The 19737-nt window shown below is 32.3% G+C and overlaps 1 protein-coding gene across 1 annotated transcript; it reads right to left on the bottom strand.

The window, feature by feature from the left end:
* LOC126823707 (SPRY domain-containing protein 3) lies at positions 1-19193 on the bottom strand. The gene is made up of 11 exons (XM_050552665.1): positions 19078-19193; positions 16835-17044; positions 14150-14271; positions 12739-12826; positions 12354-12504; positions 9855-10037; positions 9174-9323; positions 8637-8694; positions 6861-6923; positions 5688-5878; positions 1-4124 (listed from the first exon to the last, which is right to left on the bottom strand). The coding sequence occupies exons 2-11, from the start codon at positions 16966-16968 to the stop codon at positions 3990-3992; spliced, it is 1275 nt and encodes a 424-aa protein (XP_050408622.1). The 5' UTR covers positions 16969-17044; positions 19078-19193; the 3' UTR covers positions 1-3989.
* Between the last annotated feature and the right edge of the window lie 544 nt (positions 19194-19737).

Here is a 19737-nt window from a genome sequence, read left to right as displayed (position 1 = left end):
TGATGATGAATTAATTTATACATATGACATATATACAATAATTAACAAAATGAAACGACAAAACTGTTACAGCACACAGGATAAAAATTTATATTATTATGAATGTTTTGATACAGCACTGCTCTTAATACCATGTAGTTCTGATATAATTCTACCTCAATAGAATATGCTGTCATATTAAACAAATTTTAATTATAAATAACCGGGATGATTTGTTTGACTATTTAGCTCATATATATATACACAAGCATTTTTTCTAAAATAAAACAAACTGAAGTGGATTAAAATTTTTAATAAATATTAATCTGTCTATACTTTCAGTTTTGTCCAACAAATCCATTTAAATCTTCTATGAAATGCATTATTCATTCTTTTTCTTAAATTTTGAATACAAAGTTGTTTTTTTCAAAGGACCTTATTCACAAAAAGAAAAAAAAAAAAAAAAAATATTTTAATTACAAGAACAGATTTTCACTGTTATCCAACAAAAAAAACCTTTTGTTTAACATTTTGTGAATCCCCAGCTTTATAAATTTTCTTAAACCCATAACTTTACATGCTTGAGTTCATTAATTTTGGCTGTAAACTTTGTTTGTTAAAAAAAAAACAATTGGCTGTTGTCACTCTATATTTGTTATATTTTTTTTTCAATTTTATTTTCTTAATAAAAATTTTAACAAAATAAAAACAACTTTATATAACATTTTTCTGTGTCTACAACTATAAACATAACTTGGTAAACAATTCATTATAATAAAGACTTTAACAAAATTTAAATAAAGAGAGATGCTCTCAACAATATTTGTATTTACAAACATAATTGAGTACAGTATATATAAGGCACTCTAAATCAAAAATGGCATTCTCCTATATATACAATACATGAAATATTAACTTTATTCACAGTTCAAAAATGTGGTAAATGAAATATCATAAGAATGCCAGAGCACACATAAGGCTCTACACATGTTAATACATTTTCTCGGTAAAAAGAGCAACTTAAGAATTTGACCTAAAATTTAAGTTGTAAAGTGAAAAAAAATCTCAAATTAATTTGGTAACCAAGAAACATATCCGTTCCCAAAAATATTTTTGGGGTTTTAACATCAGACTAGTCCTCTCACTATAATAGGCATTGTCAACAATAAAAGATGTTACTATCGCCAAGAGAATATTTTTATTAATTTTTTTCACACAATCATTCATGCAATTTACTTCGATTGATATTTAATAAGAATACTTTTGGGAGATAAACAAACCTCTATAATACCTGATACCTTTTTATATGTGAACACAATTCTGTTTAACTATAGACAAAATATATCTATTTTAAATTGCAAACATTTTATAAACACAACAACTGGACTGTTTTGAGTTATCTACTGATAAAATTTGTATATGGCCAACAGATTATCATATCAAAAATAAACATTCACTATTTATCTACATTTTACATTAATTCAGTTCATAGGGGTCGGGTGGAGTTCTATTAATGTCCAGCTTTTGTTGTATTCACTAAAATAGTATTTCATGTTTTATTTTTATTATTATTATGCACTAAAGTTTATACTTAAAGGACAATGTTGGTGTCTACCAATTTAATATATTTGATAGTCAATGATAGAACCATTTAACCACATTCCAAATATAATTTTTAACAATAACATACATTTTCTTGGTAATGGTTGATCTGTAACAAAGGTTTGAATAATAAAGCTAGAAGTAAAGCAAAGCTGTTAAACTTATATTTGAAATGTGTGTAACCAGTTTTATCACATCGGTTGACACCAACATTGTCCGATAATAATTAAAAATATCTTTACAATTTTCAAAGCATGGTAGTTTTTAGATTCAAAAATATGATATATCCGATGAAGTATAAAATCATATCATTCAACCAATACTCAGAAATTGTTCAAAGTAAAGTTGTCAGTCAAATTTAAACTGTTTTAAATAAATATTAATCAAAGCATTACATCAATGAAATCCTTGTTTAAATAGAATTTGTGAACATTCTAAAGCTGCCATTATGAAAGACATGGGTAAAAATATGCAAGAATTCAATGAAACTATCAGCTACATAAAAATTAAAATAATCTGATCATAATACAGAACATACTGTATGACAAGAAGTTAATGCATTATCAAATGTGTTAGAGGCATTATGTAAGAGCTAAATCTGTCTATTGCATGGCTTCTTTTGTTTGGCTTTATGTGTTATATAAATTATTATTAAGAATTTATTCACGACAAGCCCATAATCAAGTCTCTTGAACATCAGATGGCCATGCTATTGAATGGATTAGAACATCCAAGCCAGGTATCAACATTAAAATGAATATCAAGCCTTTGTTTATTATCGTAGCAATGGTACTTGGCAATCAAGACTATTTTACATTCCAAACTTGGCTCAGAAAAAATAAATTTGACTGAAATTTTTGATATGTTCATTTTGCATTATCTATTTCTAAACTAACTATTACATCAAGAACGGACATCTTTTTATTTAAATCTTTAACAAACGTATCTAAAACTTAATATTGTCTAAAGTTGGTGGTTTCTTGTAAGACGATATCAGTATAACATCATTGTTATGTTGTTAATGACACCGATTAGCTTATTTGATTAATCACCGTTGAGTTTTGCATGGGATTGTGTTGAGGGTGTTATGTTTGACAATACCATTGCTGTACTGGATAACTACTCTGAACAGAGACAATAAAAGTATGTATTGAAGTTAATGTGACCGATGATAGGGTAAATTTAAGTGTTCATTTCTTGTTTGAAAGTACTTAACAGTTATGGTTCACCTATTTCAATAACAACTATTCAAATTAATTTTTAAAACCTTTCCAAACCCCTAAAATAAGGATTTTTTAAACGATTATCACCCGCAGAATATAACCTAGCAGTTTTCAATTGGAAGGGGTTGAAACAAAACTCTTAATTTTAACGCATTTGCTGAGATGCCATATTGTAAGAGCTGGTAGTAAGTAGTATTGATGACGTCATTAACAAAGAGGTACCTAGAATAATTCTAACAGCTAATACAAGTAGATGTCATTATTAGTCATAATTTTTAATAATTTGGACAGTTATTTATCTTGTATTACAACACACTGTAGGATAATCGTCCAAGTTATGAAAAATGTCTGTACAGTTAAATGGGCATTTAAGAAGTAAAAATATCTTTAAATATATTTCATATAACATCCGAAATAACTGTATGGAACAAGTTTACAATATTCTGTATTTAAATCAGATTGATATTGCCATAACTCATATCATAAATATTACAAACTTAATAAATAAAACTATGTTCCTTAGTTCCCCTTTCCTTTACTCATACATGAATAGTTTAAACTATTTATACATGAAATAGTCTATCATACATGTATTTCTATTATACATTTCAGTCCATGGTTTTCCTTATAAATATTACATACATATTACATACATTAAACAGTTAAATAACATACAATGACTTCCTTCTCAAGCTTAAAGTATAAGTTCAAAGTCAATTCTTAATTTACATAGGGGTGTTGATGACGGGCACATCCAAGAATTTTGTTGAGGTGACAAACAAGAGTTTATCCAGGGGGATCCCAGAAAAAAGAAATTGTTTTATGTATGATTACACATACATAGATAATTTGCTTACCTAAAACATTTTCAACCTGTATACAACTGTAAATTGTCAGAATTTTTTCAAATAGAATGTATGATTCTTCACAACCATATATCATCCCACGTAATGGATGAAAACAATCTAAGTTTTATAATAATGAATAATATATTAAAATAACTGAAGTAAAGTTTTGGGCACAATCTATGTGTCATTAACAGTCGTAATATTTGTTAAATTGACAAAATACATTTCAACAAAAGAGAAAAACTAGAAAGATAATTCAAAAAGGCATTAACAAAGATAATAATAATTTTTTTTTCCTTTTTTAAAAATAAAATGTATTTGTGACTTAATGGGAGCATTACCCTGTTAAAGGTCGTAGGTCAACTCTCACTCGTTCACATGAACTCAGCATACCAATGGTAGGGTAGAAGCCACCTTTTGGTATTGTAGTTAGTCGTTTACCTATAAGTTTTCCATTGTGAGTAAAAAATACCTGTAAAATTGAAAATATAATTCATTAATGTTTCTAAGTTTTAAAATATCCAAACAAAATTATTTCTTTAATTTAATTTAATGTTTCTAAGTTTGAGAAAATCTAAACAAATTGTCTCTTTAAAGATGCATTATGTAAGAGGTAAATCTGCCTAATGCAGATCTTTCATTTGGCATCAAATGTTACATTAACCATTAATTAGACTTTCATATACATGACAAGCCCATAATCAACTCTCCAGACCATCGGGTGGTTTTGATTTTCTATGGATTTAAAGACGGTAGGCAGTTAATAATTTAAATAAACAAGGGCCATAACTCTCGAAGCTATTATTGGAAACTGCTGAAATTCAATAGGATTCTTTGTTTTACTAATTCAAATAATACATATAAATTTAATACAGATCATACAATTTTTGTCGTTAGAGTTCACAAGATTCAACAAAGTAAAACAAGGGCCAGAACTCTAGAAATCATTTACAGAAATAGGCTGAAACTTAATAAGCTTCTTCGTTTCACTATTTTAAATGATGCATACATAATTTATACAGATCGGATGATAACGATTGTCTTTCGAGCGTTCACAGTGTTCAACAAAGTGAAACAAGGGCCATAACCTAGAAGTAATTAGCGGAAAATGCTGAAATTCAATAGGATTCTTCATTTCGCTAATTTAAATAATGCATATAAATTTAATACAGATTGGATAACTTTTGTTGTTCAAATGTTAACAAAGTTTTCAATTAAATAATGCATCTTTAATTTAAACATACATTATGGAAGAGCTAAATCTGCCTATTGCAGGTTTTTCTTTAGGTCTGAAATGTTATCTAAATTATTAATTAGACATTAATTAACTTATCCTGACCACAATAAACTCTTGATGTCATTACTAGCCTGTGATATTTACTGGATTAGAACCCGGTCTGCTGCTTCTTATTAAATCAAAAAATGGATAATTGAGACTATGTTTTTTTATCGTATAGACTTTAGTAATGATGATCAAGGCTAGGCTGAAATTTCAATCGCTTCATTATCGGCTCTTAGTGAATCAATTTGACTGAAATTTTCAGCAAATTGCCTTTACATTATCTGGTTTCTAACTATTATAGTGAGAACTGCCAGCTCTTTATTATCTTTTTATGGGTCAATAGTCTGTAGTATCATTTATTAGTTCAATAGTCTGTAATATTATTTATTGGTTAGTTAAGTTCAATAGTCTGTAATATCAGTTAAGTTCAACAGCCTGTAATATCATTTATTGATTAGTTAAGTTCAATAGACCATAATATCATTTATAGATTAGTTAAGTTCAATAGTCTGTAATATCATTTATTGGTTAGTTAAGTTCAATAGTCTGTAATATCATTTATTAGTTAAGTTCAATAGCCTGTAATATCATTTATTGTCTGCAATATCATTTATTGGTTAGTTAAGTTCAATAGTCTGTAATATCATTTATTGATTAGTTAAGTTCAATAGTCTGTATCTTAACAGTCAGATATTTGTGGCATGTTTTGTTCACAACATAATATAATTCCAGTGTGATTGTAGATCTTATTACCTGAACATGAGTACCAGATTCATTGTTTGATTTTTCCCAAGGTTCCTCCTCATCATCGTTATCAGAATCTGGACAAATTTCGTCTTCATTAGAGTTGGGAATTTCATCATCAGGGTCATCTGGAGACAGTTCACTATCCAACTCACTATCATAGTCAGCCGGAAATAATATACCACAGCCCATTATATCGCCTGCAATATATCACAAAAAATTATACTTTTATCATAGTATGGTCCCAGGTCAGATACTGTAATATACCACTACAATTTTACATGTAAGTTGTACAAGAGGGTTAATTTTCATGATGAGTGCAAACATTTATCTCTTTCTTTCTGTTTTGAATCAGGGGGTTAGATGGCCGAATGGCGGGGTTTCGATTCCCCGGTTGTACGTGACAAGGAGTAGGGTCGCCTGTCCAATCTCGTGGGTTTTCTCCGGTTCCTCCGGTTTCCTCCCACTGCTAAAGACCCCTACGCACAAGCGAATTATTAAAATAAAATTTAACCATGTGTTAGTCCAGAAATGACCTAGTTTGTGTCGAGTGGACGTTAAACCCTATTTCTCTCTCTGTTTTGAATCCATCCAAATTAAATACAAGTCTATACTTTCTGCAATAACTGACATAACATATTTACTCAAATCATAATCAACTTAAGGAGCTAAATCTCTAACTCGATATTGTCCATAATATTCGAAATTAGAAACAAGAAATGGAATTCAATATTGGTCCATTTCAATCTTTATTGATGCTGTTATCTTGCAGTGAAAATATGGGATCCTAATATCCAATATTTAAGACACCATGGACATTTTAAAATCAGTACACCAGTCACGTACCCTATGTTTTCGGGCACCATTTGTAATAAACAAAGACAAACATATCCTACAAGACAATGCCGAAGTTATTAATAATGGCTGATTCACAAACGACAAAATAATAATTTAAAAACGTGTAGAATGGACTTAAACGGTGGCTGTTTAATTTGGACCGTTCGCGTATTTCACCGAACATAATTGATTAGAAATTACAATTTTTTTCTTTTAAAAATGACTATAAAAATATAATCATATTATATTAATATGTGCTTTTAGACCCAATTTCATCTATTTTAAGGTTCAAAAGATTAGAGCCATATGCCCTTTAATTATGAATTTATGTTGATCATTGCTTACCCTTATGACATTTTGGTCCAAATGGATCCCCAACTCCTGATCCTAAAAATATTTTACCATCATCTGAAATTCACACAAATATAAGACATGTTTATGATGGATCAAATAGTCACAATTCACAGATTTGCAAACATAATTAATAGAGATCATAATTAATATTTTTCAACTTTGATCGTTCACTTATGAAATTAAATGGGGTTTTCTGTGTTAATTTTTTTTTCCCAAGAACACTGTACCATTCTTTAGCGACTTTTGGTTGTTGCCAAGTACAAGATTTACTAAAGTCATTTACCAGTACTTTAAAATGTAATTATGGAGGTAAAAGAGAGAGAAAGAAAAGGGTTTAATGTCCGCTTGAAACAAATTAGGTCATTTTGGGACTAACATATGGTTCAATTCTATTTCAATAATTTGCTTGCGCGTAAGGGTCTCTAGCAGTGATGGGAAACTAGAGAACCTGGAGAAAACTCACAAGGTTAGACAGGCGACCCTACTCCTTGTCACGTACAACTGGGGTATTCGAAACCACGCCAGTTGCTCAATGACAGACCTTATGATACAACCCACACGTGCTAACCATTCGGCCATCCATCCTACCCCACCCATGGGGATAAAAAGACGATCAGAGACGAATAGGGACCGTACACAGATTTTTGTCATAAATTTATATTTTCTTGAAAGTTTCTCTTCTGATTTTTATGATGTTTTTATCAAATTTTATGATATTTTTATAATGTTTTTATCATAGTTCATGACATTTTATGTTTTTATCATTATTTAGTATTATGACCTTTTTAATATAACTACACTGTCAGTAAATAACTTATCTCCGGTCCATGAAGTAGTGTTCAGTCAGTGTTATGGGGGTAAAAAGATGAATAGGGACCTTACACAGATTTTTGTCATAAATTTATATTTTTATGAAAGTTTATCTTGGAATTTTATGATTTTTATCAAATTGTATGATATTTTTATAATGTTTTTATCACATTTCATGACTTTTTATGTTTTTATCATTATTAAGTATTATGACTTTATTTTTTATATAACTGCACTGACAGTCACAGTAAATAACTTATCTCTGGTCCATGAAGTAGTGTTCAGTCAGTGTTATGCGGATAAGAATGTCCCACCAGTAGCACTGGTGGTATTAATAGTCGCAGTCATCTTCTCCTATGGTCATATACCTACAGGGAGCCACAGTGGCTAGGTTGGTAAGATGCCGGCGTGGAAGTAAAAGATCCTTTGGCAGTTGGAATTCGATATAAAAATTGGCCTTAGTGTCGCTGTCAGGGCAAAAATTTCCATCATAGCACACTGTATGGCATATGCTCGTCTTCATTAGCCCAGTTGGGGCAGAACAGTAGGACATTAAACCCATATTTCATTTAATTTCATTTCATTATCTGAACACTGTCAAATAGAAAATGAAACAGAGCAGCAAGCTGGGAGTCATAAAATGCCTGGATGATTTTCGTATTCAAAACCGAATTTATTAGTATAGAAATTTATTATTGGGAGTAGCAATTTATGGTTGATTTTCTATTTTTAAAATTTTTTTGTCTGATTTTATAAGAAATAGTGAAATTTTATATTTTTTATGATATTTTTCCATCTTATGATAATTTTATGAGAAATGGTGAAATTTTATGAAAATATAAATGTATTTATATTGTATGGTCCCTGGATGAATGACCCTTTTATTTAGGTTTTAATATCTTTGTAGTGCCAAGGTACTGAAATAATTCTGATATATAAAATAAGTGTGAATATTACCTGCATGATAAGCTATAGAACCTTTATTCCAACCTGGATGACGATATGGAGGGTAGTTCTACAAAATAAAACATTGCTCATAAATAAAATTTATTTTTATACATTTTAAATAATAAAATCAATCAAATAAAAGCAAAAAATAAAATCAGTATATTCTACTTCAATTTGGCGACACTTCAAACTCAATTTTGAGAGTAACATAACGCTAAGGTTTGAAAGTAAAAGAAATAGAACATGCTTTTATAAGCAATCAATAAGCCAATCATTTAAACTTTTTTATCCCAGATACAGACACATACAACTGACAAAATAAAATTTATCTTTATTGGAAATAAATGTTAATAATCTATTGTTTCAGTTTTTATTTCGCTTCAAACAATAGCAAGGACCATTAAGATTAAGTCTGGGGCCATTCTAACCTCTTTTCGGTCTGATATGGGGTCTATCCCTCTGTCAATTTTAAATTGTTTCATTGATTTGAGATTAAATATTGCACAAGTTTATGGAAGAATTCTATTGAAAAAATAGAATAATAACCTGTCTTGCTACACCAATAGCTATATAACAATTCTCCCCTGGATCAACTATCTCAATTTCAAAATAATGAAACGTTGTATCAAGTGGTGATTTAGCCTGAGCCAAGCCAACATCCAATATACTTTTACCACGACCAGCATACTCAATAACCTACAACATATAAACAATATATAATCTGACTTTCATTTAAACTTTCAAAACAAACATTATATAGCATATAGCCAGTCTCATTACTAATAAAAATAATGTCAGATGAACCCATTTTAATACTTGAATCTATATCAAAGAGATTAATCTCCTCTAAATACATGTTATACAATTGAGGGACAGGTAAACTCTACATGAATAAAATCATTGGCAAAAAAAGAGCCAAAGGAGGGTTATTGATTGTAGCGATACATATTACTGAAGTGGGAGTGATTTAAGTTCTAAAAGTTTAGGATATACATATATCTACCCAAGTGATTTGACAATTGTCCATTTGCTGCTCAAAGAAATAACAATGAAATGAATGTTGTGAATTTTGTTCATTGTACGTTTTTTTATTTGTTGATGCATGTAGGATGTGTTGTTTGTTAAATGTGTTAGCATGTGTTAAACAGTATGTAATAAGGCTGACAAACTGTTGTATCTTGGTTGTTCTATAAATTTTATATTACATTATTATTATGAATTACATACCACACCATTTAATCTAACATCGTGTAATCTAGACCATTCATCTTCACTACAGTCAACAGCCATTAACATTATATCATCTCTATACCATTCAGCATCTAATGACAGTTTGACTTCACCTTCACTATCAAAACCAACAGCAGGATGAAATCCACCAGGTAAATATGGAAATGCTACAGTTCCAATCTAATACAAATAATTATAGAAAGTCAAATTATATTCAAAATTAGATTATTTTGTGAACAAAAAGAAAAAGATTTCTAAAAGTCTCCAGGAAAACCTGTTTACCGTTTCAAACCATGTGTAGTTTGATTACCGAAATGAAATAGGGTTCAACTTCCTACATGGATTGGGATAAAGAAAATGGGCATATGCCATACTGTGTACTATGAGGGAAATGTTGCCAGGAGCAGCGGCACTGCAGCCTACTCTTATTTCTAATTCCATCTGTCAAGGGTTCTTGTACGTGCATGCTAATCTGTAAATGGAGCCTTAGGTTTTGTTGTCCCTTGCCAGGCCTTCTGTCCTGCACCACTGACAAGGAGGAACCACAATGGAAATCCTGATGTACTTTCTCGGCCAACACTTGGATCGAACAAGGGACCCCAAGGTTAGCGAGCCAATGTCTTACTGAGCCACCAGGGCTCCCTGTTGGATTATCAATAGCTCAATATTTGCTATGCCAGGTGGCACGGTAATCTTGACATCAATTTCCACAGTTCAAGACATTCATGATTAAAGTAACGATGCACGATTTGCATTTTTTGGAAAATATAAATCAACGCTAATATGTTCACAGATTGATTATTTAACATTTAATTCAGAAAACAAAACACCAACACTAGACCATCTCTCGGCTTGGATTCAATCAGATTTAAAACAGGCCCATCAATTTGGTTCATGGTGGGCTTGTTAAATAGATCTTTCGAATTTTATTTCATGATATCTTTGTAAATACTGGACGGAATACTGGACTGGTATTCCTATTAGAGATTTAAGTTCACAATACTGTAGTTTTAAAGAGATTCTATAGCACTGGAATCACACTCAGGGTTTTTATACGCCCACATTGAAATGTGGTCGTATATTGTCGTCACCCCTATCTGTCCGTCGGTCCGTCCAGCGTCCACAATTGCTTGTGGACGCTCTAGAGGCTAAAGTTAATATCTGATTGACTTTAAATTTATACACAGTGTTTAAGGTCATGAGACGAAGAAGCTTATTGATTTTCAGCGATTTCCGATAATTACTGCCAGAGTTATGGCCCTTGATCACTTCAAAAAAATCTTGTGGACGCTCTAGAGGCTAAAGTTAATATCCGATTTACTTTAAATTTATACACAGTGTTTAAGGTCATGAGACGAAGAAGCCTTTTGATTTTCAGCGATTTCCGATAGTTACATGTACTGCCAGAGTTATGGCCCTTGATCACTTAAAAAAATCTTGTGGACGCTCTAGAGGCTAAAGTTAATATCCGATTGACTTTAAATTTATACACAGTGTTTAAGGTCATGAGACGAAGAAGCCTATTGATTTTCAGCGATTTCCGATAATTACTGCCAGAGTTATGGTCCTTGATCACTTCAAAAAATTTGTGGACACTCTAGAGGCTAAAGTTAATATCCGATTTACTTTAAATTTATACACTGTGTTTAAGGTCACGAGACGAAGAAGCCTATTGATTTTCAGTGATTTCCGATAATTACTGCCAGAGTAAAGGCCCTTGATCACTTCAAAAAATCTTGTGGACGCTCTAGAGGCTAAAGTTAATATCCGATTGACTTTAAATTTATACACAATGTTTAAGGTCATGAGACGAAGAAGCCTATTGATTTTCAGCGATTTCTGATAAGTACTGCCAGAGTTATGGCTCTTGATACTTTGAAAAATCTTGTGGACGCTCTAGAGGCTAAAGTTAATATCTGATTGACTTTAAATTTATACACAGTGTTTAATGTCATGAGACGAAGAAGCCTATTGATTTTCGGTGATTTCTGATAAGTACTGCCAGAGTTATGGCCCTTGATCACTTTGAAAAATCTTGTGGACGCTCTAGAGGCTAAAGTTAATATCCGATTGACTTTAAATTTATACACGGCATTTAATGTCATGAGACGAAGAAGTCTAATGATTTTCGGCGATTTCTGATAAGTACTGCCAGAGTTATGGCCCTTGATCACTTTGAAAAATCTTGTGGTTTTCTGATAATTACTTAATTAGTTGTTACTCTTAATCAGCTTTTAATGTATTATAAATGTTTAATTATCGAAAAAAGTAAAAATATGCGACAACTCTTGTTGACTCCCCGGACGATTTAGCTGCTGTGGGCGTATGTTTCGTTGCCTGGCAACCTATCTTTAAGTTTTGCACTCCCACAATTAATATCATCTGAGCTTTCTAAGATACATGGACTAAGAATTGTACCTTAATTATTTTTCCCGATTTCATGACAGACAAATGTAGATCATTTTTTTATAGGTTCATGTACATTACAGTACCTACCTCTTTGCCATTTCTTGTAAAAAAAACTTTAACAATTTTTGGTTGTTCAGCACAACCTTCTAATTTTTCAAATTTAATACCACAGCCTACTCTATCGCCAACACCACACTTAGGACCAAATGGATTACCAACTTCACGAGACTTGTGTATTCTAAATGAAATAATATTTCACAATTAATTCAATGTATTTTTTAATGTTAATAATTATATGATGCCGAATTTTATTGGTGACTATAAGCAATCAAAATATATAATAAGTATCAGAAAAAGTTGCAATATAGCCTATACTTCTGTAGGGCATCGCTTGTTAACTTTCAGGCCAAAATGATACATGCACTGCTACATTTCCAGAAAACAGAAATTATCTACTGATAGTGATACTCACTTTCCATCTTCTGTGTGAAAACCAATAGAAAAATATCTTGTTCCAGGTAAATCATCTAAACTATATTTATATGGTGCCAGTCCGATACCTGAAATACAATGGAATGCTGACATAGTAAGCAAAAATTCAATGAAGCTAGGTTTACCTTTTCTGGATTTGTCAATATTGACAGGTGATACCATTACAAAATGTCAACATCAGGCCTTAAATTTTTGAGGTTGTTCATTTTTGAAAATACATGCAAACTTGCAAATTAAATTTATTTTTCATGTTTTTAGTCAAATTCTAAATATAACTGTGTTCAAAAGTTAACCTAAAGCAGTGCTTACCACAAGTCATTTTTCTATTTACATAAAAAAATAAAGCAACATAACAATGTTCATAGTCATAAAAAATAAGTAAAATTTTTCAATGTTTGTAATATTAAGTCCAAAACACCAGCTCTGTGTAGCTTTTTATTAAACTCTCTGATCTTCATACAATACGGGTACTGTGATGTAAAATCTCTAAAATGTTTCAATTCTGTACAGTATTTACAAAGATATTTGTTATTGTTAAAGATGGGTTCCCGCATACAAACTGGGTGATTTAATGGTATATATGGACTAAAAACATATTCAAACTAATTAATTTGTCATAACTTTGCTTCAAATCCTTCTCAAACATTGTATTTGCGAAGGAATGTTCTTCTATAAAAATTCGATCAAACCAGGTCATGTTTACGTCACGTGACTTACCTCCTCTCTTGGAAGTCAGAGGGGAATTCATTGCATACATAAGACGATGTCGTCTTTAATCGCTTACTATTTATTACAAATATCGAATCCTAATTAAATTCTCGGATTATCCACTACCCGCGTCTTTTTCATTTTTATCTCAGAAAGTGTTGTACGTCTAACTCTTCATAAAGTTTATCAACTTGTACATCAAGCACTCAATGTTCGCGTGTGACCTTTGACATCACACATGCAGAAATTCTTAATCGTCGGGCTGTTGATTAAGGGAACCCTTGCATTTTTGTCCTGTATATGCTCCATGAGTGTTTTTCGGGGAATCCAGTATTTTTCTAGTAAGATTGGCTATCTCTACTTTCCATATATACCAAAATTACCATACTTTTATTGGAAATAACCACCCGATAAATACTTTTCTGGGAACCCATCTTTAAACTTTCGGCATCCTCTGGAGATAATTTAACCAGCATATATGTCAAAACAAGGCAGCACCTGGTATAATCTTCACTAAACTGTTTTGATGGACCTATTTTTAATCCAACTGCATCCAAGTCATGAGAATATCTTGCCTTGACATTTTGATTTTATTTCATTTTCAAATGTTCAATAATCTTTGAGTACATTTTAGTGTGGATCCAAGAGGGTAACAATAACTAATATAAATTACAGTAACTTACATATTGGTGCACCAGATTGTATTCCAGAATCCAGTATCTCCACTTCAAAATAATTGTCCTGTGGTGTTAAGGGTGCGGGAGCTATATATACACCAACATTATTTTCATCATTCGCTTGATAACTGTATAAAGAATGACATAAAACAGTATGCAGAATAAAATATTCAGTTAAACATACATGTACATTATGCAAGAGCTAAATCTGTCTATAGCAGGTCTTTCTTTAGGGATGAAATGTTATCTAAATTATTAATTAGACATTAATTAACCTATCCAGAAAATAATAAACTCTAGATGGCATCGCTAACCTGCGATCTTTAGTGGATTGTGAGCCGATTTACTGCATAACTTTCCATCACTATTAAATGGATAATCGAGACTATGGTGTTTATTGTACAGACTTTAGTAATGATGATCAAGGCTAGGCTGAAATTCAATCGCTTTGTTCTCGGTTCATAGTGGATCAATTTGAATGAAATTTTCAGCAAATTGCCTTTACATTATCTAGTTTCTAACTATTAATAAGTATTATAGTGAGAACTGCCAACTTGTTATCGAATCTCCCATAATGTATCTTTAACACTGCTTTTATTCTTAATAAAAATGACTTTTTCATTAACAACTTCGTAGGTTTTTCAACAGAGCAAGTTGAGAACAATTTATGAGAGTTGGTGTAAAATATTTCGATGCAGTCCAAGGACCTTCTTCATCCTCCAGGGTGTGGACCAATAACATTTCTTCAGTATTAAGTGGGGATCACGTGGCTAAGACGCTGGCTCGCTAGCCTGGAGGTCGGGTGTTCGATCCCTGCATTGGCCGAGAAAGTTCATCCAGATTTTCCGGCGTGGTTCCCCCTTGTCAGTGATGCAGGACGGAGGGCCTGACAAGGACAGCTGTCTAGTCCTTCGGATGAGACGAAAAACCAAGGTCCCGTGTATACATTGGAATGCACGTAAAATATCCCTTGGCAGTTGGAATTCGATATAAGAGTAGGCGATAGTGCCGCTGCCCGGGCAAAATTTTCCTCATAGCACACTGTATGGCGTATGCCCATCTTCATTAGCCCAGTATAGGAGCAGAACAGTAGGACGTTAAACCCCATTTCATTTCATTTCAGTATTAAGTGTAGGGATACAATCATCATACTGGTACAGGAGACAGGTGGGGTAGTTGAGGGCAAGAAGATGTTTTACACCAATTGCTGTGGATGATTAGAATAGTACACTGAAGGGGTAGTGAAAATAATTGATTAAAGATCATGAACTGCTACTGATAGGCCTTGTGCATTTAATTTAAAGAAAACAAACAGGAGTCATTTTTAATACTTCCAATATTATCTAACCATGAATAATTAACTGTTTGGGTTTTATATAGCATTAAAGACATAAGTTTTAAGTATCAATTGACATATAATTTTATTTGTTCATGAACACCGGAAACAAATATTGGCTCCTCAAAGTATAGGTACAGAAATGAACACCATGATTTGCCTCCAAGAACATAGTTGCAAAACTTTGTGAATTGTCCAGTGGAATTAAAAAGTTTTAATCCTTGTAAGAAAGGGCACTAATACTACATGTGCACTGTATGATCATTTCTCCCATTTGTATTCTTGTAACTGAGTAAATTAGAAATTATTGTGGTAACGAACGTACATATTTTCTGGTAAAGGACGTACAAGTGCAAATTGCTAACCCATTACATGAGATATGTAACCTTCAAATAATCGGAATGATAGATAGTTAACTCATTTAACTTAAGGGAGCAGTTACTTTTCTAAAAACATTACTCCTTGAATAAAATATTGTGACTTTAAAATTTTGGCAACGGACGTACATCATCTAATGATCTATGAAACCCCAAGTGATTCAGAGAATTTGGGCAAATGTTTTCTTTATACGGTCATAATAACAAGAATGGGTGATGTTAGCTTTAAATATGAGTTTTTGAACAGTTCCATAAATAAATATGAATGAGAGATATAAAATCTAAATATTTGGTAACATGAAATTCTGCGAAAAGTAAACAACATACATCTATCTATGAAAATCCAAGAGAATTTTTGCAAATCTTACTTTTTAATGGTCATTATTAAAAGAATGGGTTATCTTGGCTTTAGATATGAAGTTTTAAACAATTCCATATATTTATATTATAAATATGAATGAGAGAGAAATAAAAGTAAATATTTGGTAGCAGACATACATTCTCATAGCGGTATTTTACAATGTTGGTTACATTTTTCTACAAAAATATATCATTTTTATATTTTAACATATAAATATCATGTTTATATACATTGTCAGATAACTAATGACAAAACATTCAGTATGATTCAGAATAATCAAACAAACACAAAGTAAGAAAATACAATAAAATTATAAATTCGACATTTACAGCGTAAACCTTGACACAAGACCAAATGAAAATAAAATCAGAAGAGTTCCCACCCAAATTTGAGTTTTTCTTTAAAATATAGATTATTTATCACCATAAAACACCATTTTTGTCCACTTAGCCTATCAGCTAATTAAATTTTTCACCTAATTGTATACCGGTACGTCACCTTACTTTGGTGTGGAATTCCCCCATAAATAAAGAGATCATGACACATTTAATCATTCTTTTCAGCAAATTTTGTGCTATAGTTTATCTATCATGCTTATTTTTTTGTTGGCATGTTACCTTAAAATGTCACCATCAACGCTGACCCTTTCACTTCGTGGATGTTTTGGCATTTCTTTTGGACCAGCTAAAACTGCCTGTCTGTTAGGAACTCTACAAACATTCAGAATTTGGTTGCGAAGAAATGCCTCCATTAATAATAATATTATGGATTGTTTGTGTATACAGCTGAAGTCAAACAGTAGCCTACAGTACAGTAAAAGGAATATCCTGAAATAAAGAATAATCATAATCAAGGTCTTGAGTCTTATTTTAAAGAAAATTACTGTCTGAACCATCATAAATTTTAAACGGATTTCTTTGATTATGAACAAACTACTTAACTTTGGTTATTATAAACTTACCTGTGTGTTTGAAATCCACTCCCGTTAAAAAAATCCATTGCACAACTAATTATCCCAACGAATAAAAAAGTTCTCTCTTGAAAAATTGAACTTCCACAAATTTTCGACACAGAAAAATACCAATATGGAAGCTGATTACGTCACTCTTCGGGAGATATCATTTCGTATAAGGGGTGACAGCATAGCAAATTTTAACGGTTTTCGGCACTTTTACGACAATTCAAGTTTGGTTTACGAAAAAGCTACAAATCTAGGCTCGGCTTTGAGTCTGGGCGTTCACACACATAACTGTCCGTATTCATTTATTTTTTTACATTCTAGTAAAATCTCTGCAAATTTTATAACTTTACCTTTTTGGAATTATTTGATTATCGACTCGGATAGGATAATTTTCTTTTGAACACACATGCGGCACAAAAACAATTACATTCTTTTTAACGGCCTTAAATATTACCTATGATTATCTTTAATATGATATATAAGTATTATAAGCAGCACGCTTGTAAATGAAGAGCCCTGGATAAGAATGATCTAAGTAACTTTTTCAATGAACCCCAGTTAATGGCGCCATCTGGTAGCAAACTGAATAAACTTTCTGTGGAACAATCTATTTCAGGCAAAAACGATCGGAGTCACATCGAGCCAAGGCCCTTCTGAAATGGCCTCCCGGACAAATATGTCCATCGTACCCTTTATTTGACCTTAATTGGCTGAAAAGTGGAAGTCAGTTGTTGTACTGTTAATTATGATTTGTATTGAACATCATTTTGAAGTTGTAATTAAACCCACTCGTTGTTCTGTTCGCGTCAAGCATTCTCGTCCAAAAGTATGTTTTGCCCATAGAGGTGTATACATAGATATATACACCTTCATGGTTTTGCCTTTTATGCGAAAAGACAAAAATGGGACTTCGATCGTTCTTCCCCATGGACTCTTCAAATGTTATTGAAGCGGTTATTATTTCAATTTGATACAAAGAATGCTATCAAATTAACAATACACTCGGAGACTTCGGAGATGAGCTTCATGATCCTGGTTAAATTATTTATAACATAAAGAAGATAGGATATTTTTAGTTTATATGACTTTATTTTTACAAGTATCCGTGCAATCAGTGATATTTTCATTGTGAATAAAATTTGATAGACTGGCGATCCATGGTTTCAATCTAAATCTCCTATGTAATTGCCTTCAGTTATATTTTTTGACACCCAAACTCAAACGATCGTAATGAGTGCGCTTTGTTTTTATTGCAACACGTGATTGTCAAATCATCTGTCAAAATTAAACTATCCCCGCAACAGCTGAATTGGTTTAGCCCAACACGTAACTAAAACATTGTTGTCTTCCTCTCAGTCGAAATTAAAAGTAAATAGTCAAATTTGTCAAGAGAGAACTTTTTTATTCGCTGGGGTATTTAGTTGTGCAATGGATTTTATCGCACGGGAGTTGATTTCAAACCTGAGCACAGGTAAGTTTATAATAACCACATTTAAGTAGTTTATTCACAATCGAAGAAATCCGTTTAAAATTTAGGATGGTTCAGACAAATATTTTAGTAAGTCAAAATTCAGCACACTCAGACCAAAACAAGGTTTTGGCCTTTTTGAATGAAAATATGTAGATGCTATCATTCATATGCTGTCATTCAATGGGTCTATTAGTATTATTAGGCCCTACCTTCTATACTTATTTACAGATTTAGCCTATACCCATTCTGATTCAATCCATTCTATATTCTCAGTATTCTGACATTCATTCATTCATTGGTGGAGACTTGTCTAAAAATAGAACCCGAACAGAAATGTCCAGTGCAAAGGGAAACGATACATTCAAACATTCAGAATAAACATAGGACATATCTGATCACATTAGTGGAAAAAATATATTCCTACTTACAGTTGTGCTACATTATAACCGTCTCAATACTTAATTTTAATATCATCTCTGGAGACATTTACCCAACAACGATTTGTAGATCTGTACTAGATTCCAAAGTACGCGTAGAAACCAGCACCGACAGTGAGTTACGCATCAAACGTCCAACCCTGTTGGCGGTTCCACTCGGCAAACCTCGGCATATTCCTTTGTGGAGTTTTGGGAAATTGGACTGCGGCGTTTGTGCTCAATCAGTCCGTGAATACAGCAACTTGAAAGTTATGGTGGCTGACTGGTGTCATGTCGTGATTTCGTGGTGTCGCCCTTCATACGGCGACAACCCGACAACCCGACATCACGACATCGCGACATTATAACCCGACACCACGATAACCCGACATCACGACATTTTTAACCCGATACTACGACATTTTCACCCGACAGCACGACATTAAGAATGTCGTAATGTCGCGTAAAAATGTCGTTTTGCCGCGTAAAAATGTCGTGATGTCGGGTTGTCGTGATGTCGGGTTGTCGTGGTGTGATGTCGGGTTGCCGACTTTATTTATCAATGTTGAAGCGGCCACGAGATCAAGTCAGCCCTCACTATCTCATCCTTCACTAAGAATACTTACCCTTCACTAACTGCGTATCAAGCTGGCCCTCACTGCCAAATTACAG

The sequence above is a fragment of the Patella vulgata genome, chromosome 6, assembly GCF_932274485.2.
Source record: "Patella vulgata chromosome 6, xgPatVulg1.2, whole genome shotgun sequence".
NCBI classification, from domain to species: Eukaryota; Metazoa; Mollusca; class Gastropoda; family Patellidae; genus Patella; species Patella vulgata.
Note: the sequence above shows the minus strand (reverse complement) of the source record. Positions and strands in the feature narration are given on the sequence as shown.

Excerpts from the sequence above, each read along its gene's own strand:
- LOC126823707 (XM_050552665.1), bottom strand. The coding sequence starts at position 16,968 with ATGGAGGCATTTCTTCGCAACCAAATTCTGAATGTTTGTAGAGTTCCT. Across the intron at positions 9,324-9,854 it reads ATGTTAGATTAAATGGTGTG|GTTATTGAGTATGCTGGTCG; the intron begins GTATGTAATTCA and ends TATATGTTGTAG. Across the intron at positions 8,695-9,173 it reads CTATTGGTGTAGCAAGACAG|AACTACCCTCCATATCGTCA; the intron begins GTTATTATTCTA and ends TTTATTTTGTAG.